Source organism: Asterias rubens, chromosome 2, assembly GCF_902459465.1.
Source record: "Asterias rubens chromosome 2, eAstRub1.3, whole genome shotgun sequence".
NCBI classification, from domain to species: Eukaryota; Metazoa; Echinodermata; class Asteroidea; order Forcipulatida; family Asteriidae; genus Asterias; species Asterias rubens.
The window spans coordinates 7,626,114-7,653,041 of NC_047063.1; the positions used below are offsets into that span (position 1 = coordinate 7,626,114).

Below are 26,928 nucleotides of genomic sequence, written 5' to 3' on the forward strand. Positions count from 1 at the left end.
TCAGAACTAAGTCACCCACTAGGCCATGAAGTTCTTCATCTAAAACTGAGTTTTGTGACAAATTGTAATCAGTCATGCTTTCTGGAATAATAACAGTGGTTCAAAGACAGTATGTAAAATTGGGGATTTTTTTTCTCTTGATTGTGCCACACAAATTGACACTTTCCACACAATCTACAACACTCTGAGGTTAAGTTTGATTTGACTTACCTTAATCTTAAAAAGTTAAAAAGTTAAGCAGACTTGTAGGCATGATGCATCGTCACGAGGTCCATTAAGTAAGAGAGTATTAACTTTCGAGAGATGTACCTATGTCATTAACTGTTTCTGGTTATTAACTCATTTTTGCGTAGCTCTCAGAAATTGTATCGGTCAGTGGACTTTACATCGGAATTTTGTTTCAGGTCATGGTCACCTATAAACACCCCTGTTTCAAGTAGCCATTTTTATTGTTTCCCAATATCAGTCGGGAAATTGTGAGGGCAGAAGGTTTTGAGTCTACTCTTACGTCCTTCCACCAGAAGGAGACAATCCACATTAACCCTTGGGGCGTTTCACCTTCATACAAGTACCACTGTGACATAGCGGTGAAACATTTCAGAGTTCCATAATGCAAGTCATACCTGCAAGAAGCTTCTAATCACACCAGATTAACATTCAATGGATGCATAAATTTTTAGGCGGTTGGTTGTTTTTGTGTTTGTGTGAAATATTTCAGCTGTTAATGTTAAAAGTTTTTCTTATGCTTGTTCTCTTAAATATGCATGTCATGCGAACGCGTACACTAGCGAGAAAGGCACACGGCAGCTGCGTGATATTCAAATAGTTGAAGGCGTACTGCGATATGCATACTGCGATATGCGTAAACAGAACTGCCAAACTTTTGCATTTTGCAATCAGTATTTGTACAGAAATCAGGAAGATATTAAGAATTAAATTTAACATAATAGGGAACAAGTTTCCACAATCAGGGAGATTTTCAAATTTGTTCATCAGAACATGGACATATTGGTTTATTTTCAGGGAACTTGCTGCAGAATCTTGGAGAGGTGGCAACTCTGTGTTTAAGGTGGACACTATTGGTAATTACTCAAAATATTTATTTAACCATAAAACCTTACTTGGTACTGAGTAATGGGGAGAGGTTGGTAGTGTAAAACATTGTGAGAAACGGCTCCCACTGAAGTGCATAGTTTTTGAGAAAGAAGTAATTTTTGACGATTTTGATTTCAAGACCTCAGAATTAGATTGTTAGGTCTCAAAATCAAGCATCTGAAAGCACACAACTTTGTGTGACAAGGGTGTTTTTTCTTTCATTATCAATTCACAACTTTTAAGACCAATTGAGCTTAAATTTTCACAGGTTTGTTATTTTCTGCATATTATGTTGAGATACACCAAGTGAGCAGCTGGTCTTTGACAATTACCAATAGTGCAAACATAGACATAGGTTTTCATTGTGTACTGTGGTGTACTGTGTTAAGTTTGCAGAATAAAGAGAGGTGAGTTATCTCGCCCCAAAACCCTTCGCCGAAAAATGTAAGCTGTCATGGATTGCGAATCCAGTGAGACTAGGTGCCCCTTCACTGGTAAGATTTAAAGACACTGGACACTATTGGTAATGGTCAAAGACCAGTCTTCTCACTTGGTGTATCTCAACATTATACATAACAAAACAAACCTATGAAAATTTGAGCTCAAACTGTCGGCGAAGTTGAGAGATAATAATGAAACACCCTTGTCACACAAGGTTTTGCGCTTTCAGATGCTTGATTTTGAGACCTCAAAATCTAAATCTGAGGTCTCGAAATCAAATTCGTGGAAAATTACTTCTTTCTTGAAAACTACATTACTCCAGAGGGATCCGTTTCCCACAATGTTTCATACTATCAACAGCTTCACATTACTCGTTACCAAGTAAGGTTTTATGCTAATACTTATTTTGAATAATTACCAATAGTGTCTACTGACTTTAAAGGCAGTGTGTACACTATTGGTAATTACTCAAAATATTTATTAGCATTAAAACCTTACTTGGTAACGAGTAATGGGAGAGGTTGGTAGTACTCCCTCTGAAGTGGAGTAGTCTTCGAGAAAGAAGTAATTTTCCACGAATTTGATTTCAAGACCATATATTTAGAATTTGAGGTCTCGAAATCAAGCATCTGAAAGCACACAACTATGTGTGAAAAGGATTTCTTTCATTATTATCTCGCAACTTCGATGACCGATTGAGCTCAAATTTTCACAGGTTTGTTACTTTATGCATATGGTGAGATATACCAAGTGAGATACCTGGTCTTTGACAATGACCAATAGTGTCCAGTGTCTTTAAAGTATGGAAGTGCAAACATTTTTCGCCAAAGAAACTGACCCTTTCATAGGTTTCTGTATCTATGTACAGCACAGAGGAAGAGTTCAACCATGAGCAAGTTTGGGTGTGCACCATGGTTATCTATAGATTGACTTATATGCATTTTGACTCTAACCCAGGCTGGTCAATCAATAGGTTGATACTGTGGTCGACCATTTGGAACCAGCCTCAGAACCATGGTTTCTTCACTGGTCCTAATAGCCAACATGTGTAAAGCGCTGAGGGGAACCAGTGACACTATAACGAAAACGCAGAAGGCATTGGAGTGTATAAGACTGTGGTATGGATGGTTGACAAGACTTTCAAGCGAGTACTTTGAGTGAGTGTGTGAGACTGCGCATGTATGTTGCTGGTCAGTGGTCGACTAAATGTGCGCACTCGAACTTGCCCATAGCGGCATACAGTAATATGAACAATACAAAGAATCTCTAAATTCATTCACATAAAATAAAAAATCTATTTCATTTCATTTACAGAGTACTAATTTCAAGAAGGTTCCTTCGTACATACTCACAATACGAAGTAATATCGACCAAATCAATTAGTACAATCTAGAATATTAAGTCACATAATATAATTCTCATTATTTACATCAGATGGAATATTAATATAACCAATCATAAAAGATGATAAATTTAAATGTTATATAGCTTATGAAAACACACACAAATTAAATTCCTTCCATTAAAATATCAACTTAAATCAAACGATAGAAATGTGAGAAATTAAAGACAAAATCATATAGATGAAAAAAGGAAAACAAAACAAAACAGCAATAGCCCCCTTGTACAACATGCAGTGCACATACGCGCACGTCTCCTGTCCGCTATTTTGTGTGTCAAAATGTGCACAAAGGAATGGACTCCCTCAAAAAAGCAGACATGGTAGACGCGTATTGGTTAAGGGTGGTAAACACGTGTACCATCCTTTTGTGCGTGCTTTGACACCCGACATGAGGAGCAGGAGACACGTGTGCAAGTGCACTTCGCGTTGTACAACAGTTCTATGCTATTTTTTCTGGTGTTGTCTTTGGTGGTATGTGATGAATTGTATTAACTTTGTTGCATCGTACTTTACTTATAACTGTCTTAAACTGCAATAATCAAGAGTTAACTACTGTGCATTTTTAACATGATTCACTGAACCAAATATTTTCAACAACAACAATTTCTTTTTAGAAGTTGTTCTTCTCCCAACAATCCTGATGCTAGAGAAACAGTTGAGTACATAGGCCCTATACAGGAGATTGAGAGAGAAAGAGATTGGCATACAACAGAGAGGTTTTGTTCACGTGACGCGTATCCGAGACTATCGTATTTTGCATGACACGTTAGCAACGGATACAGGAGCTCGTATCAACGTAGAAAAACGGATACTGTTTTCCAGACTTTTAGTTGTCTTTTTGTCCCAGATAAAAACATTTCCGGCGGAATTGCTTTCACTGGTTGATAGAAAATTTTTTGATATAGATAGAAATTGTGAGTCATTTGCAAGCAAAACACCGGGTCTCTATAAGCCATGCTGGTCGGAAAAACACTCATGATGAATGCGAGCACCCTCAAGTGACACATACCTATATTTTGCGAAACAAAATCCAACAAGCGGCTGACATCAACTGATACGGTTATCATATCCGTATCTGTATCTGTACCTGCACGCTTGCGAAACCTCTATGTTATTTTGTTTATCACTTACTCAAATACTCAAATGGTCAATGATTATTTACACTAGAAGAACAAGTAATGTACTTGTACAAGTACATGCTTACTGAACCAGTTACCCTAATACTACTACAGTGTACTTCAAAACGCTTTTGTTTTACCACTTAGCAAACACTCTTAAAGTGCGAGAATACATATGCTTTAACATTACTCCCAAAAACAGTATTTTGGACCTTGGTATAAAACCAAAAATCTGGTTATACTACAGTTGAAGAGACTGGGCTCAATTTTATAGAGTTGCTTAAGCAAAAAAAGTAGAAAAGCATAACAAAACTGTGCTTACCAAAATACAGTTACAATTTGTGACTGGTATCCTGCCCATTTCTAATAAACAGACTATTGTTAAGCAATATTTTCTGCGTTAAAGCAGCTTCATGAAATTGGGCCCTGGTCTAGAACGGACGGCAAACAAAAAAACCTTGTTACAATAATTTATTTAAATAAATATAAATAATTGATATCAAATAGTAAACCACAATGGAAACTGACTGGGTAATTTTTAAATAATTTTAGGGTGAACAAAGAAAAATTGTCATGAGCGGGACTTGAACCCGAGCTCCACCAACTGAGTTGATATCACATTTGGTTAAATTCTACCCTGGGAAATTTTAGAGTCCAACTTAGAGAGAAACAAAACTATACAATGGTTGTACTGAAGAACACCTGTGATAACTATTATTTTTATATACAGATAAAACAATGAAGAATACATCAAGAAAAAGCCTGAGAGATATAAAGGATTTGTAAGTAACTTAATAAAGATAGCTCATTAATTCCGTTATGATATGTTTCAAGGGATTGTATACGCTTGGTTGTTGGAACCCACTGTTTATAGTGTAGGGTTTTTGAGAAATCGCCAAAAAGCTAGAGCAGTTATGTCCCTGCAGGAAGTATTTAATCTCTTGTAGGAATACACAGTCTGAGAAAAACTACGCATCTCATAAACAAGTTTTGGGGTATAAAAACCTTTTCAATAACTACACAGCTTTGAAACAGAATGATTCTCAAAATGCTTTATACTTCCGATAATCGCGATATATCGCGATATCGATTAAATATCGCGATGTATTTGCTAGCTAAAACATCTTGCACCTCATAGGTTTGGAGTAAAACCAGAAGAATAGGTCATTAAAACACCTCTCTTATGCTATGACTGTCTCTTCTACAACTTTCACTTGGAGTTTTATAAGATGTATGTAATCAAGTTTACCAGTAGAAGTTTCAGCTTCATATGTCGTCAAGTGCTCAAGAAAAAAACTGAAAATCACAGAGCACCGTTTCAGGAGAGCCTCGTAATCCGTTGTACATGCAAGTATAATTTTTTGTGTGAAGTTGTTGTACTCATTCCTCAAAAGCTACAGCACCTCAGCAAGTAATATTTTATGGGGGTGCTTTCTACCACCATTGTCAATCCTGTTTAAGTTTTATGTAAACCTGTGTTTCAAGTCGTGGTTTAAAAAGTACCCAAACCCCTTTAATTCTGTTTTGATTATGTTTAATCGGAGATACTTCAAGATAACAGCAATCTGGTCACAGTTTGAGAGGGCATTCTAAATCTCTCTGAACCATCCTATGGGCATTTTGTAACTGCTCCCTTTCCGTTCGTCACCACTCACTTATCAGATAAATTGAGAAGGCCTTTCTGACTTGATTGATCTTGGCATGATGCCGATGTTCTTAAATGACTATAAGTAAGTAGACTGTCTGAAAAGATGTACCAGCATGTCATAACTGGGTCTTTAAGGGCAAGGTATGTTTGGTAATCACTCTTAAAATTAATGACAATAAAGGCCGAGTCACACTGCAGTGATACAAAAACAATAATGATCAAGACACAAAGATAACGCATTCTATTGGTTGAATTGCTCAACGCAGAATACGCACTATCTCATGCAACCGATAGAATGTGTTCTCTTTGCGCCGTGATCGTTATCATTTTCATTTTCGTTATCGCTGCAGTTTGACTCAGCCTTTACAACTATTAGTTAGAAGCCTATACACCATGTACATGTAGCAGCTTTTGATAGTAACAAGCATTTTGACAAACATTTCACTTTGAAGTAAAGTGGTTAATGTAGAAAGACAGCAGTTTTTATGGCCCAAAATTTTACTCTGAGAAGCGTAACTGTCAGAAACACTTCTCAGATTGTGCTTTCCTGTTTTATATGGGGATTATTCTTCCTGCATATTCGCTCTGGATTCACGGCAATATCTCAGAAACATGACCACCTTTAAAGATGCAATGTTCACATATGTACGTTTAAAACACTTGCATACCTGTTCATACTGTGATGTGGTTTCATTGTGCTTTTGAGAACGACTCTGCTAAGGTCGAAACTGTTCGGTCAATTACTTTTTTTGTTATGGTATCATTACATGAATTTATACAGGATTAAACCTAATGATGGCTCCAACAAACAAAGGAATACTTTGCCTTTAACACTGACCTTCTAAGTGGGTCAAGTGTCTGGTGAGACGTGGCTGACGTCTGACATCTTTACCAGGATGTACCATAGGTGTTCTTCAGTGCAGTCAGACTGCCTTAAAACAAAATGTGACTCAAGTGCAATCTCGTAAGACATTTCTACAAAAGATTTCTTGCAGCCAATTCAAAGAGGACCCAGCAGTATAATATTACTCTCGTGCATGGTACCCTGTTGTTAGCCATGAGGCATTGATATTACATCCAATGGGTTTCATTGGGCCATGAACCCGAGTCTTGACACTCCTGGGCTGACAGGTCTTTTTTTTCTTCAGCTGCGCCCCGCATCTGGAACTCTCTACCACTTAATCTTAGATCTTGTCTCTGTACCTTAACATTCACATCTTTTCTCAAAACCTATCTCATGCCGTTGGTTTTCAAGGACTAGTTGTGTCTGTTTTTTCTTTCATTTGTTTTTGGTTTACTGCATCTTGAGCACCCAGCAGGGTGGATACGTGCGCATTACAAGTCCCTATTACTATTGATATAATTTTTAGTATTTTACATGACCCATCATTACAATTGCTACAATACATTATAATGGAGAAAGCTGGTATTCATGTTAAGCCATTAAATGCCCATTGAAAACAACAAAATAGGTCAAAAGTCAATGTTGATCCCTAGTAAGTACATAATAGTTTGGAAGGCGACATTAAATACACTTTAATTGATGACATCAGTGTACCCCTTCAATCATGGAGCATCCTGAACTCTAGAGGGCAGTGTTCATTATATTGGATCAGAGCCAGATATTGGGAGAGTTACAAATTTTTTTGATTAGAAGCCATTTTGTTCCCCAAGAAACGCATGGACAAACACGGGGTGCCAGACTAGTCTGCCGATTGGGGGTTGTGCTGCATTTGGAGACAATATGGCGTCCAGCAACCACGTGACCAAAGAAAACTGGTCCCTCCATGTCGCAACTCTCTCCATACACAGCTCTGTATTGGATCTCAGCTGTGTGTGAGAGAGTTGCGATACATGGAAGGACCTGTTTTCTTAAGATATCCACTGAGATGTGGATCTGTTTGTAAAGATGTCTTATGCTAACATGTTGATTCGATTTATAAAATTATCTTCTAAGATATCCAGTAAGATGTGGATTAGATTGTTAAAGATGTCTCCTCCACATCATGCATACGTTACTGTACTAACATCAAACTTCATCAACAAAGAGCACCACTTAATATAAAAAAACAAATCCTCAATTCAGCAATTCTGACGATTTAGGTTTATAGAAGATTGATGATAAGAATCAAAATTGAACGTTGAATTGCAGAGAAAGTCTGAGGCCTAAAGTTGCCGAGATGTTGATACTGAACAGATAGAGTCCAATTGAATGCAAAATTATGTAGAGTCACAGAGCCAGTCCGAGACTTTACTGTGAATGATAAAATCTGGTTGAATACGCCCGCATGTTGAATCATAGAGTCAGTCCTGAACCCAATGTTGCCATAATGTTTACATCAAATGTTAGAGTCTGATCAAATCTAATCGTACCTTGAACCACAGACATGACAGAGGTAGTCCGAGAGTGAATACTGCCGCGATGTTTATATCAAAATGACATAGCCTGCTTAAGTACAATCGAATGTTGAATCACAGAGCCAATCCTAAAACCAATGTTGCCACAATGTTTAATACCAGTTGTTAGAGTCTGATCGAATACAATCGACTGATGAGTCACAGAGCCAGTCCGATACCCAATGTTGTCGCGATGCTTACATCAATTGATACGAGTATGATCGAGTCCAATTGTATGTTGAAACACAGAGCCAATCCTAGAGCCAACGTTGCTACAATGTTTATACCAAATGATAAAGCATGATCAAATCCAATCCTATGTAGAATCACAGAGCCTGTCCGAGACCCAATGTTGCCGCGATGTTTATACCAAATGTCATCAGTTTCAGATGTGGATTGACAAACTAGTTGGGAGAAAATTGAGCTGATATAAGTATTGAATTAAATTTCACTAATTATAATTTTTGTGTAAATATTTTTGAGTCCTGGTAAAGCTAAGGATTCCCAAAAGAAGCAATCTTAATCACCTAGCTGTGAATGGACAGAAGACAAGGAAGGAAGTGTCAGGTTAAACCCGAAGGGAATTATTCCAGGGAAACCCCGCCCAACTAGTAGGGACTGAAAACCCAATCACATAGTACCCCTGTCTGAACTTGAACTGGGTTCCTAGAGGTGGATGGCAATGACAATCACCACTACTAAAGCCAACCCCACAGCCCTTCTGGTTTTTCAGGACTTTTTTTAACTTGAAAACCAAGAATAATTTTCTGATGAACAAAAATTATAAAACGGTAAAAAACCCAATTATAGATTGCTTTACACACATTGGTGCTTCCCCAGTGTGTTCTGTAAACCCAAACACTTTTTTGTACACAACCTTGTGGCGCTCTGTAGCTGCAGTTGAATCTTACAGGTCATGCCGGAACACCACATACTAATGGTCTCTTTATGAAAAGGGGGGTTGGCTCTGTAAAGAACCCTGGTTCTTTCTTTCGATATTTTACCAACATGCTCTAAATCCTCACCAGGAGATGATCATAAAACAACCTCAACTTAGGCAAAATCATATTCAAGAGAATACAGCAATAAAAATGAAAGACTAGACTTACCCAGGTCCAGTTGTTGAAATCATCCAAATACCGTCTCCTCACAGAATTTCAGCTGCCAAATCTTGCCTCCATAAATGTCAAACTTTTCTCTTCCCATTATTGAGATAAGTTCAGCCTGTATACAAAATAAAAGTAGAGATAAATTTTGGGTCATAATCCAAAATAAAAAAGTTGTGATGTTGATGACAACACAGCTTTTTCTTAGAAGCTTTGTTGTTGGGCATAATTTACAGTGTCATGGCCGAGTGGTTAGGAGCATCGAATTCATGTTCTGGTGGTCGAGTCATCTGAGTGTCGGTTCGTATCCCAGTCGTGACACTTGTGTCCTTGAGCAAGTACTTTACTAAAATTGCTTCCTTTCACCCAGAAGCATAAATGGGTACCCGCGAGAAATATTGTGTATGAAAAAGCCTTTGGAGTGCTACAGTTACCCAGGTTGTATGTTCCTCAGGAAGCTGAGAAAGATTATAGAAATATAATTGGCCCAATGACCAGGGTATGAATGTGAAGTGCATTGATATGGTTATTGTGAAATGCCCTTTACAATAACTTGTTATTAACATTATTATCATTTTTAATCCCTACTTTGTCAATATCTTTGTTCATGCCAGTCAGAAGCAATTCAACCAGTAACTACCATAGCTAGGGATCACACCCAAGTTTACGATACAACTTGGGCCCAATTTCATAGAGGTGCTTAGCAAAAAAAATTGCTTAGCATGAAATTTCTTCCTTGATAAAAACAGGATTACCAACCAAACTTCCATTTGTTGCATATTGCTTGATAAAGGTATTCAGCTGTTGTGTGCTTATCCTGAAAATCAAGTAAAAATTTGGTCGGTAGTCCTGTTTTTATGAAGAAGGACAAAATTTCATGCAAAGCAAATTTTTGTGCTGAGCAGCTCTATGAAATGGGGCCCTGGAAAGCAGCAGCCAGGGATAATCTAAATCAAGGGCATGCACATTTTCATTTCAAATATCAAGTAATTAAACCACACAGTAAACTGACTACGTAAATTTTTGTGTACGTGACAAATTGTTTACTCACTTCAACTAAATCTTGGTCCTCATTATCCAGACTCGCATAGGCTTTCTGTAAGAGCTCGATACCAATTCCTTGCATGATGTCTTTCCTTAATGCAGCTATTCTATCCATCAATCGTCCCGATGTTGTCATGGTTGCATTCCCTGAGATAATAAGAGGTTGAAGGTCAAGAGGTCAACGGTTAAAAGGTCAACAAAGGATAAGAGACTACGCCAAAATTCATGAACCCATTTCAAAGGCAGATTATGGTACTTAAAGCCAGTGGACACTATTGGTAATTGTCAAAGACTAGTCTTCACAGTTGGTGTATCTCAACATATGCATAAAATAACAAACTTGTGAAGATTTGAGCTCATCGAAGTTGCGAGATATTAATGAAAGAAAAAAACACCCTTGTCACACGAAGTTGTGTGCTTTCTGATGCTTGATTTTGAGACTTCAAATTCTAAACTTGAGGTCTCGAAATCAAATTCGTGGAAAATTACTTCTTTCTCTTCAGAGGGAGCTGTTTCTCCGAATGTTTTATACTATCAACCTCTCCTCGTCACTCGTAATCAAGAAAGGTTTTATGATGATAATTATTTTGAGTAATTACCAATAGTGTCCACTGTCTTTGGTTAATTGCCAAAGACCTGTCTTCTCACACATGTCTCACTTGGTGTATTCTCAGCATATGCACAAAATAACAACCATGTGAAAATTTGAACTCAATTTTGGTCGTTGAAGCACTGCAGCTGTTGAAAATTGTGCAACATTTTGGGAAACATGTCTCTTAAAAAACATTTAAACATTTACTGTATGAAATCCTTCTCAGGTTGTGTATTCAAACTGCAGATTATTCTTCCTGCGTGGAAATTACCACTCCAGATTTTCGACAATATCTCAAAAAATTCCACCAACTTTTGAAATGAAATTTTCACAAGTAAATTTTACTGTATACACAAATCAAGGTGTTGTCTTTTTCTTGGCGTAAATGTACTTGTTTGTGAGTAACAGAGACCACCACCACATTTTTAGTGCAAAAATTAACTTTTAAATTAAAAAGAAAACAAAATATCATGCATAAATTAATACGTAGGGAATATAAATATGAAGGGAGTTCTCTTTTTTTGTATTAGAAAGCCGAAGACACCAATGATGTATCATGCAAATCATGCAGACAAATATTTACAATAAAAAAACAGATCAGGCCAGTCAAAATATCCCAAAACAAAATGAAACTAATTCTGAAGATGCAATACTTGGAGACATCTCAAATGAGAAATGGACACAAACTCTATTACTTGAGTATTTCCAACACATTTAAAATAATAAACTAAAATGTGCACAAAATAACCTGTGTGTACTTCTCATCCAACAGATGGCACAATACAACATTTTTGGAAGGATACCCAATGAATTTAGTAAGTCAAGGGTATAAAGGAATGGTACATCATTGTCACACATACAGTATGGGACCCCCTCATTACCCCAAGTTCCACCCCAGTGGATGACACAAACCGGCCAAACCACCATCCAGTGCCCATAGCAGGAAACAGCGCCACCAACCGACTGGTGGTGCCTCGTTCTGAGGATGACTAGTGGTACTAGTCGAAACGTAAACCAAATACATGTACTGGCTGTGTTCTGTAGAAAATTTGTTTGATAAGTTGGTACATGGTTTAAATGGAAGAGTATGTTCATTCTGATCCCAAATTTCTAAGATGTATATGTTTCACTAAATACATCCTCTCCTTTATGTTTTAGAAACGGATGAAAACAGTTTCCATATTTGTTAGCTTTGGGTAAAATAAAAACTACTTCACAAAGCATCTTATTTTTATGGTAATGATTTCTAACAACAAAAAGTGGCACTTCAATAAGATTGTTTTGATGATTCCTAAACATGAAAACCCTATTTACTTAGTTAGGATTCAAACCCACGACCCATGCTAAATAGAGCACTAGAACACCAAGATTGCCTGGTAGCTAGAGGTAGTTCCAATCCTATGCTTACACATTGGTGTATGGGTAAAACCAAATAATAGTTTTTATACCAATACAAATTTAACATCTTTGTTAAAAAAATGTTGCTGTGCCAGCTGCTGAATTTTTCTTGGTTATCCCCAAAATAATTTCTTCATAATTCTGCCCTTATATCAGAATCATACTTTGACAAAACCAAAACCTACATGAAGGTCCCACTAAGTGTTTATAAACTCATTTGCAATGATGGACCATTCCTTAAAATTAAAAGATCAAATGAAATAGTGCAATGACAAGCTGGGAGTCAAACTCACTGGTATAGGGAGATGCTGGGGAGCCTGTGTTTGAACAGAAGTTTGGTACAAGCAAAGGGTTTTATAACAAAAGAAATGTCAAAATATTCTCAAAATGCAATTGTAGACATGATAGACATTCAAAGGAGCAATGTTCAAGGTAAAGGAATGATTTTAGTTGCACACATTGTATGCTCTAAAGTCCCAGCTAACCTCAATGCTTAATACATGTAGGTGGATCAATGTACTGTTACCGTACTCACATAATGTATAACATAATACTACATTTGTGAGGTTGGGCATACACTTAGTTGTGGAGAATTTTTCACAACGGAACATAAGCCCCGACAATTTTCTTTGTTGTACCGGGTCCCTATTAGAAGTTCTTTAGAAAGGGGAATAATAAAATAATAAAAACTTCCCACAACTGCCCATACAAAAGAAAATGTGTACATGTAAATAGTGAGTGTGTGTATGTGTATCGTGTTTTCACCCGCATTTGGCGATACAGCAATAGCTAATTTTGAATCCTGCCATGTAGTGGGACCCGCATTTGGCGATACAGCAATAGCTAATTTTGAATCCTGCCATGTAGTGGGACCCGCATTTGGCGATACAGCAATAGCTAATTTTGAATCCTGCCATGTAGTGGGACCCGCATTTGGCGATACAGCAATAGCTAATTTTGAATCCTGCCATGTAGTGGGACCCGCATTTGGCGATACAGCAATAGCTAATTTTGAATCCTGCCATGTAGTGGGACCCGCATTTGGCGATACAGCAATAGCTAATTTTGAATCCTGCCATGTAGTGGGACCCAAGTTACATGACAATGTTGATGTGGAGGATACTACTAGTTTTCTGTTTAGTAGAAACGAGCAGGATACCAGTCACAAATTGTACATTTGGGATTGGCTGGTAACCTCATTCTGGTAAGCAAAGTTTTATTGTGCTTAGCTACTCTTTGTGGAACAAATTTTTGACTCGTTTGGCAGACTACTAAAGAAGGGAATAGACTCGCCCGTCGCTTTTTTCACTCGCAATTGGCGACCAAGCGTCCGCTAATTTCAATCCCTGTCGTAAAGCCGGACCCTGCTGTGAAGCTGGACCCATGTTAGATAACAATGTTGATATGAAGGATACGTACCTAGTCCTTTGGGTGCCCTAGGAGCAGCAGCTCTGATGTAGATGTCCATCGTACCGCTCAAAGGGTCGGCAGTGATGTTTCGACTAGGAGGTTCGGCAAAATCTTCCTGTATGTCTTCTGCTTCTTCCTCTGGCTGTTCGTTGACTTCTTCCTCTTTTGCATTGTCCAATTTCAGAGTGGATTCCAAAAGGGAGGAGAACGCGGACAGCTCTTTGTCGTTGCTATGTGGAAAAAAGATGAACAAATTCACTTTGACTATCTACACATAAGTTGAAGTAAATGGGGAGGAAGGTGGGGTGGCCTGGTGGTGGCTCAGCTGAGCGTCTAGGGCAGTGGACTTAAGTTCTGTAGTTTACAGAATGTGGATTCAAATCCGGACCTGGACTCAATTTCAAAAAAGCTGCTTAAAGGCAGTGGACACTACTGGTAATTGTCAAAGACTAGCCTTCACAATTGGTGTATCTCAACATATGCATAAAATAACAAACCTGTTAAAATTTTTGCTCAATCGGTCGTTGAAGTTGCGAGATAATAATGAAAGAAAAAAACACCCTTGTCACATGAAGTTGTGTGCTTTCAGATGCTTGATTTTGATACCTCAAATTCTAAATCCGAGGTCTTTAAATCAAATTTGTGGAAAATCACTTTTTATTTTGAAAACTACTCCACTTCAGAGGGAGCCGGTTCTCACAATGTTTTACACTACCAACCTCTCCCCATTACTTGTTACTAAGTAAGGTTTTATGCTAATAATTATGTTGAGTAACTACCAATAGTGTCCACTGCCTTTAAACACAAAAAGTGAAAGAAAATTATGCTAAACAAAAGTACCCAGCCAAAAAACAATTTCACTTGTACCAATTTCGACTGGTATCCTGCTCATTTTTGCTTAGCAGGCAATTGGGCGGTGGACACAAGTTCTGTAATTTACAGCATGTGGGGTCTGGACAGTCGAGACAGTTGAGTCCTTGAGCAAGGCATTTTATCTTAATGCCCCTTATTTTTGACAGCGCGAGGGCGCTATAAATAGTATTTTTATCACTTCCGGGGGTACACGCGATTCGCCCTGCACAAATTAATAGGCGTTCTGTCACTTTTGTTGCGCCGTAGTTTCAATTTGCTTTACAGGTGGATTATAAAGGCTCCTTTAAAAGTCTTATTGTCTGTGATGGATAAGATGTCTGTGGTGGTAATGTGTTCCAATCTTTAAAAACTGTTTTGGGTATGAATGAATATACCCCCGGAAGTGATTGAGAGCGCCCTCACACGGTCAAAAATATGGCCCATTGCGTCTCTCTACCAAGGAGTACAAATGGGTAACAGTGAGAGCTGGGGAGTAACCTGCGACGGACTGGCATCATGTCCGGGGGGAGTAGAAATTTTTCAGCTGTTTCATACCAATGAAACCAGCCTGATGAGCCATATGTGCTTGGGACAAGGTTTTATATTCTTAAAAAGTGTTGATATTCCCCACACCAACATCACCAAGAAGCAGGCTGTTAACTGGCAAAGATCTTAAACAACCCAGAAAATTAGTTTTAATAAACATATTTTTTAATGAATTTTACCTTTTCTTTTCTTTCTCTGGAGCTTCTGAAGAGTCTTCGTCTGATGAATCCTCACCGACACTTGGTCTTTCTTGACGACGAACTCCCGCATCTACCTCATCTTCACCTTTGCTCACTTCACGACCTTTTGCTCTTTGCTAGAAAAAAATATCCTCATCGTTAGACTTTGATTGAGTAAGAAATTACCGTATGATTTGAAAAACAAGATTTAAAGCGCCAATGGACAGTGTAACATGTTGTGATTTAGTATGGCTTCTGACTGGGGGAGGGATGTAAATATCGCCTGAGGAGAGGCCAAGGTTACTATTTGCCCCCGACAGTGTACAAGACCCATAGACTTACTCTGTTTGGTGGGGTTGGATCTGATTTAGATCGTGTGGCTCTTGTCTTGATTTCTCCATTGCTAGACCTTCTACCGGCTGAAGCATCAGTGGAACTTCGTACTAAAAAAATAATAACAACATCATCATTAAATAGTTCATTAAAAGACCCGCTTTCAATGTATCAGTGTTGAGCTGTTACAAACAGCATTTGAGATTCTGAGTCCTTTCGACTGGTTTCACGATATGCATGTATGCTAAGCAAATAAACTTCTTCAGCAACATCTCTGCTTATTGCTTAGCAGCTTCAGAGTTTAGCTGTTACAAATGACATTTGAGATTCTGAAACCTTCCGACTGGTTTCATGATATACATGTATGCTTTGCAAGTAAACTTCTTGAGCAACATCTCTGCTTTACTGCTTAGCAGCTTTTCAAAAATGGTCCACAAACACAGAAGTCCAGAACTTAACTGACCTTTTGGTCCTGACGGTACACTCTCTTGCGATTCCCTCAATTTTTCTCTTCGTCTAGCTCTGGCAGAGGCATTCACTGATCGTCTCTACAAAACAACAAGGGTTTGAAAATTTAAAGAAAGAGATACAACCCAAGGTTTGTGCCAACACAGTGTACATGTGTAGGATTTAAAACTTAAAACCTATTACTACACCTCATATATATTCATGACCGAGAGTCGAGTTCTCATTGGTCCATTCACCATCACGAGCCAGGTGTTAATTTTGCTAACTGCCAAGCGCGCACGTGAATATTCACGCAAGTGGTGAATGCACATGGCAAGTAATAGTTCCCCCCGGAACTATTCTACCTGTCATGCGCATTACCATTGTGAGACGTCATCCCTTGGGTGATATCTACTTGCCGTGCACTATTTACGATCGTGGATCATTTTATAACAGCTGAAACATTAATACATGAACAATAATGGACTGAGCTAGATCCATTATGTATCCTTCCTTGTTTTTAATAATGAATCACAGAATCAGTCAGTTTTTGTGTTCATCAGGGTCAGGTTTTGTGCTCGAGTGCAGACACTAAAAAAAGTTCATGAACAAAATTATCCAGAATGCATTTAATTTCAGTCGTCATTTCCTCTTGCTCCTATTTGCAACGATAACTGAGTATGTATGAAGTATAGTAAAACAAATATAACATGGTTTCATTCGTGTGACTAGTCGATTATAAGCTCCCCTCGGTATTGGAAGTTGACAAACTAGTTTGTCAACTTCCAATACCTCGGGGAGCTAATATCGACTAGTCACCCTCAAACCATGTTATATTTGTATAGTAAGGTTTGCATTCACACCATGTACTCGAGTATGATTTCAACGGTTACATTGTTTTGGAACTAGCTTTGAAGTAATAACCAAAAGTATACCCTCCCTTTAATAAATCATAGGGACATCTGATAAGAAAATGATTAATTGTCAGACTCACCCCTTCTTCTTCTGTTCTTGGTGTAGCAACGCTCTCTTTGGAGCTTGATACGGAGCTGGAAGACGATGACGACCCTATCCTTGGACGATTACTGGAGGGCTTCTTACTAACGCTAGCGCTCGTCCTCGGTGTACCGGCTTGGGCAGGCGGGGTTGGAAGTGGACGGCCCTTCCTTGCAGAGGGCACCTTTAGGATATTCAAGTCGAATTTAAAATGGTAAATGTGTGTTGTGTAATGCACCTAAAAGAACCAAGTGCACTTATCGCAAAGAAAAGGGGTTCGCCCCGGTGTTCCTGGTTTGATTGGCTGCATATTGCGCCACAAGACCATGGAAACCATTACAGGGTGCTATATAAAAGGAGTAGATCTCATAATTCAACTGTAGTCCTACACACCTTGCAGGAAAATAACAAATGTTGAAGCACCTTCAGAGCTTAGCTATTTTTTGTGCTTAAAGTCATCTGGAAATAGATTTTTTTTTCTTTCAAACATAAGAGTATATGCTGACGAACAATAAAACAATTTTTTTCAGTAATTGTTTGTCACGATTTATATGTTTAAAAAATATATAAAGTTGTTTGGGGGGCTGACTCCGCCTACCCCTTTTGTGACGTCAATCAAGGCAGACTTTGCCTGCAATGCGTATAGTAAACACACGTGCAAAGTACATGTACGTCCAAGTCGTGAGTTGGTACATTTCAAAAAGTGTTTTTCTGCATTCAGCAGCAATACACCTGGTCGGCATTGCCGAAAAAAAAAAAAAAAAAAATTGGTTTGAAATGTACAAACTCACGACTTGGTCCGTACATGTACTTTGCAATTGTGTTTACTCTACGCATTACAGGCAAAGTCTGCCTCGTTTCAAAAATTCAAGGAATAAACCACAAAAGAAACTGTCTGAGTAAATCTTAAATAATTTGAGGTTGAACAAAGACAAATGTTCAAATTTTGGTTGTAAAAGCATCATTACCTTCAAGCCATCTTTAGCAGGTACAGCGCTGTTTGAAGAATCTTTCTTTTCTTTGGATCCCGATGATGGCCTCGTCTTTGCAGACTTCTTAGCTTCACCTGCTGAAGACGCTCTGTTTTGAGAGGTAGGCTTCTGTGTGCAAGAAAATAACAGTTTACTTTGTTATCTTACGAGAATGTACGTCATATCTATGCAGTTTACTTTGTTATCTTACGAGAATGTACGTCATATCTATGCTATAATCAGGCATAAGTGCGGAGCGAGGCAGCCGAAACGCCACGGGACATGAGACACACAATGGTACCCTAGAAAATGTTGAGATTTATTATGCTCTAAGATGCATTGTTAGCTTGACTAGGCTTATTTTACATTATTGTAGTGGTACATTGTTGTTGCCAGGCATATACAGTACAAGGTTTTTTTATTTTTTTTTTATCTTAGCGCCGATCATTTTTTTAAACGCAGGGAAATCCGTGGAAACGCGGAAGAGTTGCATGCCTGTATAATGCAACGCAACCCAATAATACAACTGGTCTAAAATACTATGTAACTATCCCATAATATTCTACAACTATTCTTTAATATTCTACCCCAATCAAAGTTTGAATGATCTGCATCTTTTGTTATTCTGTATAGACTTATTTCATATAGGTGGATGACAAAAATCCAACTGAAAATAATTAATACTTTCTGGGTGAAGATAACAAAAAACAGTTAAGTTGCATCTCATCGTTTTTACTTTAGAAACGACTTTTGTCAAACCTTTGCATTCTTGGCGGGTACTTCATTAATGGGTGAGAGAGGACTTCCATGAGGGAGATCACTAACGGATGCTGTTCTAGGTGTGTTCTCAACAATGTCTGCAGAAACATCTGGTTTAGATGATCTACGCTCCGAACTACCAGAACTAGGTCGTCTGAACGAGGAAGGTAACAGAACAAGAAAAGAGTCTTACACGAGTGTTTAATTTAAAGATGGAACACATAGCTTATTGCAAATAATAATTATAATAATTATATAGCGCTTTTCACGCCCAAGGGGGTGTCTCAAAGCGCTTCCGACATTATTACCCGTGGTCACTGGGTCTTAAATCATTCCTTAAACCATCTCAACTCCCTGGGGAATATACAACCTGTGCGCACTATACGCGCTACTCGGCTAAACCAATCACAAGAACCATCTCTGCCCTCAAAGGTACCCATTTACCATTGGAGAGAAGCAATTATAGCCAAGTGTCTTGCTCAGGGACACAAGTGTCACGACCGGGATTCGAACCCACACTCTGCTGAACAGAAGCATCAGAGCTTGAGTTTGGTGCTCTTATCAACTCAGCCACGACACCCCACAAGCTGCCTTTTTGTAATCTGCTTACTTGTCATCTATCTACACGGTACATGCGCATCAGGCGTGGAATGAGGTGCATGTTGGTCTAACAATGTGTGGCAAGAGCAACGACAGTGCCCTCTTTTTAACCATGTCTAGCCTTCTTCGGTCATGTTAGTCGCCTGGCCGACAACATCCGAGCTAAAAAAGCTCTAAACATAGCTATCAACTCCAAGGGAGGCCTAGCACCGGCTCCTGGCTGGAAGAGACCTAGAGGCCACCCACGATCATCCTGGGCCCCAACAACTTGGGCGGCCTAGCGAAATCGATCACATGTGGCATGAGGCTGTAGGACATGGATACAGGAGATCGGCGCGACGGACCCTTGCTGCTTCTGTGGTTGATTGATTGATTGATTGATTTAAGGAAGACAGCCTTTTTTTATTTTTGAAACATCAGGGTCAGCAATGCACCTGAAATCATAACTTTATGATCATCTTAACATTCATTGCTCACGATAACTACAAGAGCTTCTTCGTTTTTTTTTTTTTTTTGATCAAAGATAATTTTATTACGCTGCTCCATTTGTTTGGAATAGTCTTCCTGTGCATATTCCCCAGGCAAGTTCTTTACACTGATTTAATACTCTGTTAATAACGCATTTGTTTAAAGCTGCCTTTTTGAAATCTGCTTACTTGTAATCTATCTTCCACTAATTGTATATTTCATTGTTCTCTTTATGCACATGGAGGCTTTTGCATTAGGCGCTTTACAAATGTCTTTAATATTATTACCTTGACCGTGTACCTTCAAGAAAGATAGCAATGTGCGTCTTGATGAAAGGGTTGCGTAGAATACGAGCAACGCTGGGTCGCTTCTCTGGAGCCAAATTGAGCATTGCCTTGATGAGTTCTATTAAGTCGTTGCTGTAAGTCTTGGGCATAGCTGGCATCTGGTATCAAGAACATGAATTCAGGAATTGGCTTTTCTTTACAAGTACACACTTATAAATCACGTTATTCCTCAATTAAAAGCCATTGGACACTTTCGGTAAACAATATTGTCCAAAGGCCCACACTTGGTGTATCACAACTTATATATAAAATAACCAACCTGTGAAAATTTAGGCTCAATCGGTCATCGGAGTCGTGAGAAAATATCGGGAAAACCCACCCTTGTTTCCGCACTTTTTCGCCGTGTCATGACATGTGTTTAAAATAAATCTGTAATTCTCGCTATCGAGAATTGATAATTGTTTTATAATGTTTTCTCAAAAAGTAAAGCATTTCATGGAATAATAATATTTCAAGAGAAGTCTTTCACCATTACCTTCTGTAAACCCTGTAAGTAATTTGTAAATCTGTGATTTTTTTTTTCTTTTCTTTTTTCCGAAAGAGTATAATGGCTTTAAGGCTTTGCAACCATAGACAATACCCAAGAAATGCAATGATCACTTCAATGTCAGGCCTGTAATTACACGGCGGCCACTGCCTCTTATGCCCCTTTTATTTGCCTCGGAGCCCTTTCAAATAGTTCCCATAGACTTCAAGATATTCAAATGGAAGTGAAAAATGAAATTCTCCATGCCCTTTCAAATATGAAATGCCACACCTGCAACGTGATAAAGTTTCAGCTTTCCAATGATAGGCTATCCCAAAGAAATGCAAAGATCACTTCAAAGTGCCAATTTTTTGGAAAGTGATACATTCCAAACAGTTTATGTTCATTTGATCATCTTCAGTCCATGCTTTTTCTGTATCTGCCCCAAGGCTATGGAATAACCTTCCCGTTCATGTTAGAAATTCTACTTGTCTCAATCCTTTTAAAAAGGCCCTCAAGACTCATCTTTTTTCTACCTGCATGTAATCTGGGTTTCTACAGTGTACCCCCCCCCCCCTACCCTGCCCTTCTGGCTCTCTGTTCTTTTCATTTTCCAGCGCTTTGCATCCTCTGGTAAAAGGCGCTATATAAATGTCATGTTTATCATTTATTTATTATTCAGTCATGTTCCTGAGACAGTTTGCGATTCTTGCATTAATTTTGTTTGCAGCAATTGCATAGGAGCCCAAGTTCTTACCTTGCCTCTAAGAATTTTGTAGACCAATGAGTTCATGTCTTTAGCATTGAAAGCATGCTTCAAAGTTGCCATTTCATAAACACAGCAACCTAGCGCCCACACATCAGACTGTAAAGAAAACATACAACAATTGTCAAAATGCTATTACTGGAGCAGGTAGACAGCTTTCATATTTAAAGGCACTGGTTACCTTTTGGTAATTTCAAAGACCAGTATTCTCGCTTGGTGTATTTCGACTCAATTGGTCATCAAAGTCGCAAGAGAATAATAAAGGAATAAACTACAGATGCTTTCAAATGCCTTTTATTAGTTGAGTTAGAAATTACTAAAAAAACATGTTATTAGTTAAGAGTGAGCCATTTCTAACAATATTTATACTATCAACAGCTCTCCATTGCTTACTACGTAGTAAGGTACTATGCAAACAACTGTTTTGAGTAAAAAATTAAAATAAACAAATCTTGTCTTAATTTCATGCATACTTCACCATAATGACCTCTACCTCCGACTTACTGTACCAAACTTTTTATTACATTCATGAGCCTACCTTGTGGTTGTATGGCTTGTTACTGAACAGCTCTGGGCTCATGTAGTACGGAGTACCAATCAGTGTTGTAGCCATGTCGTTATTTCCCTCTAACACTCTTGCTATGCCAAGATCACCAACTTTGATGATCTTGCTCTTGGTAAGAAAGATGTTTTGCGTCTTGAGATCGCGATGCAGGATATTCCTTTCATGCATGTACTACAATTAAGAGAAAAGATAGTCCCTTATTGAAATAATAAGGTTCTAATCATTGATCCCTATTACATTGACTGGATAGGACACATAGAGCATACACAACGAGTAAAACAAGGTCATGAAAATACTTGAGCACCTCAGCAAGTTATATTTTCAGGGAAGCTTTCTACCATCATTATCTTCAAACTGTGTAAGTTCAATGTAAATCTGTGGACATTGTGTTTTTGTCCTACAAAAAAGTACCCAGACCCTTAACCCTTGATTTATTTGATCTTTTAGCTATAGAAAAAAGCAAACTATTAATGTGTTCATAATACATGATAAATTAGTCACCAAAATATATATGGTGCATGAAAGGGTTCATAAACTCAGTTAACCTCTGACCTGTAATGCCATAGCGATCTGCACAAACCATTCCACCACCTGCTTCTCCATCAGCGCCGTTCCCTTCTGGTCCTTAAGTCTGCAGTAAAGATCACCACCATCACAGAAACCCATGACGATGTAAAGGTAGCCATCTTCACTCTCGAACGAGTCCTTGTACGAGACGATGTTCGGATGACGAAGACGAGAGAGAAGCTTTGCCTCCTGCTCAGCCGCGGTTCTCTCTCGTTTAGATGCATTTAGCATTTCCATCTTCTTGATGACAAACTGAGTAAACAAGAAAAGGAAAGCACTCAGCTTGCTGCCGTAGATTTCACCAAACTGTTCCTTACTTGTAGGATTAATCTTAGGACTTAAGATGAGTTAGGTTCCGAATTGATAGACAATAGGACGGATTTAAACCATCCCAAGTTAGGACAGTTACTCGTCCTAACTCGAGATAGGATTAATCCTAGCGTTTCAGGAATTCAGCTGGTCTTTTAACGCTTGAAAGTAGGTTAGAAAGTCGTGTTCCCATTAGACTTTTTGTTTAAGTGTTGCAACTTTTCTGTAAAATGACAAAAACAAATCCAATGGGACACATGGTAAACTGACCTCACTGTCAATTTTCCGAGACGTAAAACCAACAGGCCGAAAGAGGTCGCTGAAGACTTCCGCGCAGCCACAGTAACTTAACAGAGCCGCTAAAAGGTTCAATGGAACAGCTTTGCCAGGTAAACCTACCAGACCAGCTGTAGAACACTGTGCAAATATCAAGGAATTTTAAGTCCAGGGTCCAATATTATAGCGCTGCTTGCTGTAGCAGAAATATTTGCTAAGGCGCAAGCGTATTTCACAGGTTTGCATAAAAATTGGGCGGCCATATTGCGCGTTTACCATTGCATTTCGACGTAATTGTTTTTCGTGCGGTAAGCACCGGAAGGTTAGCATGCCTTTCAGTGTGCTTACGGTTAGCAGCGCTATGAAATGGAAACCACACAGTAAGCACAAAATCGGCCGCTTAGCAGCACTATGAAGTTGGACCCTGGTGGGAATGCACGTTATACTTGTGTGTAAAGTTTTAAATGGGTAGAAATGGAGAAACCTTCTTACCTGTTTTCGATCTTTCCGGTGTTTTGCCAGCCATACCTCTCCATAGCTACCCTTTCCTACCACCTTCAATATCTCATAGTGATCCAGAGACATCCTCGCTAATCGGTCAATACATCACTAAGTAAGACACTAAATAGTGAACAAGAGAAAAAAGATCAACACTCAACAGTAAAATATTCAGGTGTGCCATTTCATGCCAATAGATGTCCCTGTCATCAAATGTACATGTACCGCCATAAAAAGGAAGCCGTTTTGAACACCGTCATGACTGTGGGACAATTTGTTTTTACCCTTAGTTTACACTTACCTTTCTGACTAATGAGTATTTAAAGGCAGTGGACACTGTTGGTGTTGGTAATTACTCAAAATAAATATTATCATAAAACCTTTCTTAATAACGAGTAATGGGGAGAGGTTGATAGTATAAAACATTGTGAGAACCAGCTCCCTCTGAAGTGACGTAGTTTTCGAGAAAGAAATAATTTTCCACGAATTTAATTTCGAGACCTCAGATTTAGAATTTGAGGTCTCGAAATCAAGCATCTGAAAGCACACAACTTCGTGTGACCATGGTGCAACAAGGGTGTTTTTTTCTTTAAGTTTAATTAATATCTGGCAACTTCGACGACCAATTGAGCTAAAACTTTCACAGGTTTGTTATTTATGCATACATTGAGATACACCAACTGTGAAGACTAGTCTTTGAGTAGTTTGACTACTCCTAGAACTATTTTGGTTTCGTCTGGCTATTGTCATCCAAGACGATAGCCGGACGAAACCGAAATAGTTCTAGACGTAGTCTTTGACAATCACCAATAGTGTCCATTTTCTTTACTAAGCACGGTATACTTAATTAGTACTTTCCCAGAGTTCTCTGAAATAAAAACCACCAGTCCACAGGCAAATCACTTGGGTTGGGATTCGAACCTATGACTATGATGACCACGTCCGAATCCCAACCCACATGCCCAGGTGATTTGCATGTGGTGGTTTAAATTTCAGAGAACTCTGGGAAAGTACTGAGGCTGAGTATGACCTTTGACCTTTGCCGATTGATTGACCAGAATCCAGATGTCCAAACCATGTACAAACTAACTAGTCCATCGAGCCGGTTGCCATAAACAACTGTCAGCAGCTCAGGGAAAATAGTTAGGCCTACAATCAATCAATACAAATATGTTAAACTTAAAATGTAAAAATGGGGGAGAAAAAGTGGTGGCAGGATACGGAAAGTTATCCCCAGCAAAATAGCCATCATGATCCCCCATGATGATGATGATGATGATGATGATAGCAATCTATGCCATTGCCACTCGCGTGTGTGTGTAATTTTATGATTCATGATTGAAGAATCACCAATCAAAGCACTTGAGCTGTGACACTTTCACAATCGTCAGCAGCCATGGTGTTTAGTGATGCACGTGTGTGCTGCTGACAGAATTAAGACCCGTCTCCTCAGTCCTTTTCATGTCTCTGTCTTGATGCAAAAGGCAAGATCGTAAATTCGTGTGGAGCGCGCGGTTTTTTGACACACAACGCGTCCATAGAAACAGATTCAATTTTTTACATTATCAAACAATTTTGCCAAAATTTCATGGTTATTTACACACAACCGAAATCAGTAAAATCAAGCGAAAGTACATATTTGACATCGTAAAGTAATCATCAAACGTTCAGCACAATAATCCACTCACCTGAGCTGAAAAACACAATCGAAAACGTCGAGATAAAAAGTGAAACCCTGGGCTAAATGTCCCAAATCCAGAGAGTGCGCGAAACTTGGTACTTATTACTAATTGGATATTCGAGCATTCTCATGTGTTTGTGTCAAAGATCGTATAGCGCCGCGTAGCGGGCCGCGTAGCGGGGCTATACGATCTTTGGTTTGTGTACACTCACGTTCCCTTCTCGCTCGCGCGGTATCATCCGCACTCCGCACCCTCTCGATTGTGCGCACTGCACCCGTGCAGACAGGTAAAACTAGACTTGATAAGTCCATCCAGAACTCATTATGCATGCCACTGCTAATGGTCGAGTTCCGCCCCGCCCCCCTACCTTCCCCAGCCTCACAAACATTTTAATATTCAAGTGAACTTTATGTGATATCTTGTACATTTTGGCTATTGTTTTGTACCATAAGAAATTTTAAAAACTGTCTACGGTCAAAATAAGAAATTATACAAGTAGCGAATGAGATTGTCGTGACATAATCACGTGACACAAAGCACATGTGTGTACCGCCATTTTTAAAGCCCTACAAAACAGTGTAGACAGATTTACATTACGTCGCCCTTTTTCTCGACCAAGTTCAAGATTTTACTGCATTCAAGAGACACAACTACCTACAAAAGTGTGATTGTGAGTAACTTAATTATTCGTGATTAAGATGATTTTGTTATTAAGGATTTTTACTCAAAGAAATTGAAGATTTTGGGGGATATATTTTAGGCTCGGGCTGCTCTTTTTATTTATGTTCCTCTGAATCATAAAATACTACTATATAGTGCATGTGGTGGGTGAATGGTGTGAAGACTATGGGCGGTGCGCCTTCAATCATCCCGGATTCACACTTAAATATAAGACTAGTGTGAAGGTTTTATATTTATTTTTAATTCAATTTGTAAAATTATTTCTGTGTTTAATTTATCTTATTTTGTTTTAAATTTACTTTTTATTTTCTGCTTTTTAAAATTTTAGTAGGCCTACTAAGTACAGTCATTTGACCAGTTCGGGATCATTGACCGGTTCGGGATCACTTCAAATTTGCAATAACCAAATAATTATATCACTTCTCATTATTACCAATTTCGGATAACTTTCCGTATGGCGCCACCACTTTTTCACTCATTTTTACAAAAAGGGATAGGATAACTTTCCGTATGGCGCCACCACTTTTTCACTCATTTTTACAAAAAGGGATATATCAATCGGGTAAATTAGATACTATATTAATTCATATCGAATGAAAAAGTGGTGGCGCCATACGGAAACTTTTCCAAGGGATATCTCATTGAGGTCATTTAGATACTATATTATTTCATTTCAAATGAAAAAGTGGTGGCGCCATACGGAAACTTTTCCCCAGTTTCTGTTGATAAATGTGAAGACTAACACCCATTAAACCAACAAACCCAAATAAGGTACCAAACATCAGCAGCATATAAATTACGGCAGTTTTCCTGAAGGTTGTCTGCGAAATTGATCATTTATTTGTTTAAAAATGTTGGTTGAAAAACACTGTTAAAACTTCTTACCTTTAGAATAGGAGTGCCGGGGCAAAAATTATTTATGTTAATGATAAGAATGTGTAAAAAAAATTCCTGTTAATACTGTGCAGT

The 26,928-nt window shown here is 38.6% G+C and overlaps 1 protein-coding gene across 4 annotated transcripts; it reads right to left on the minus strand.

The window, feature by feature from the left end:
- Positions 1–5,991: 5,991 nt before the first annotated feature.
- Positions 5,992–25,587, minus strand: LOC117307284 (serine/threonine-protein kinase Nek4-like). 4 transcript variants are annotated; one of them, XM_033792000.1, is made up of 18 exons: positions 25,490–25,587; positions 25,285–25,289; positions 23,591–23,719; positions 22,499–22,765; positions 21,920–22,117; positions 21,373–21,480; positions 20,090–20,247; positions 18,735–18,888; positions 17,973–18,104; positions 17,003–17,188; positions 16,025–16,109; positions 15,571–15,671; positions 15,229–15,365; positions 13,661–13,881; positions 12,535–12,558; positions 10,259–10,398; positions 9,211–9,325; positions 5,992–8,505 (listed from the first exon to the last, which is right to left on the minus strand). In XM_033792000.1, exons 3-17 carry the CDS (start codon positions 23,681–23,683, stop codon positions 9,230–9,232), a joined length of 2,100 nt encoding a protein of 699 aa, XP_033647891.1. In that variant the 5' UTR covers positions 23,684–23,719; positions 25,285–25,289; positions 25,490–25,587; the 3' UTR covers positions 5,992–8,505; positions 9,211–9,229. The 4 variants fall into 4 exon arrangements, with proteins under 4 accessions (XP_033647891.1, XP_033647892.1, XP_033647889.1 ...); XM_033792001.1 differs by lacking the exon at positions 25,285–25,289; XM_033791998.1 differs by lacking the exons at positions 25,285–25,289; positions 25,490–25,587 and adding an exon at positions 24,947–25,034.
- Positions 25,588–26,928: the final 1,341 nt, after the last annotated feature.

Excerpts from the sequence above, each read along its gene's own strand:
- LOC117307284 (XM_033792001.1), bottom strand. The coding sequence starts at position 23,683 with ATGTCTCTGGATCACTATGAGATATTGAAGGTGGTAGGAAAGGGTAGC. Across the intron at positions 22,766-23,590 it reads ACCGGAAAGATCGAAAACAG|TTTGTCATCAAGAAGATGGA; the intron begins GTAAGAAGGTTT and ends TTGTTTACTCAG. Across the intron at positions 13,882-15,228 it reads CCAGAGAAAGAAAAGAAAAG|CAACGACAAAGAGCTGTCCG; the intron begins GTAAAATTCATT and ends TTTTCCACATAG.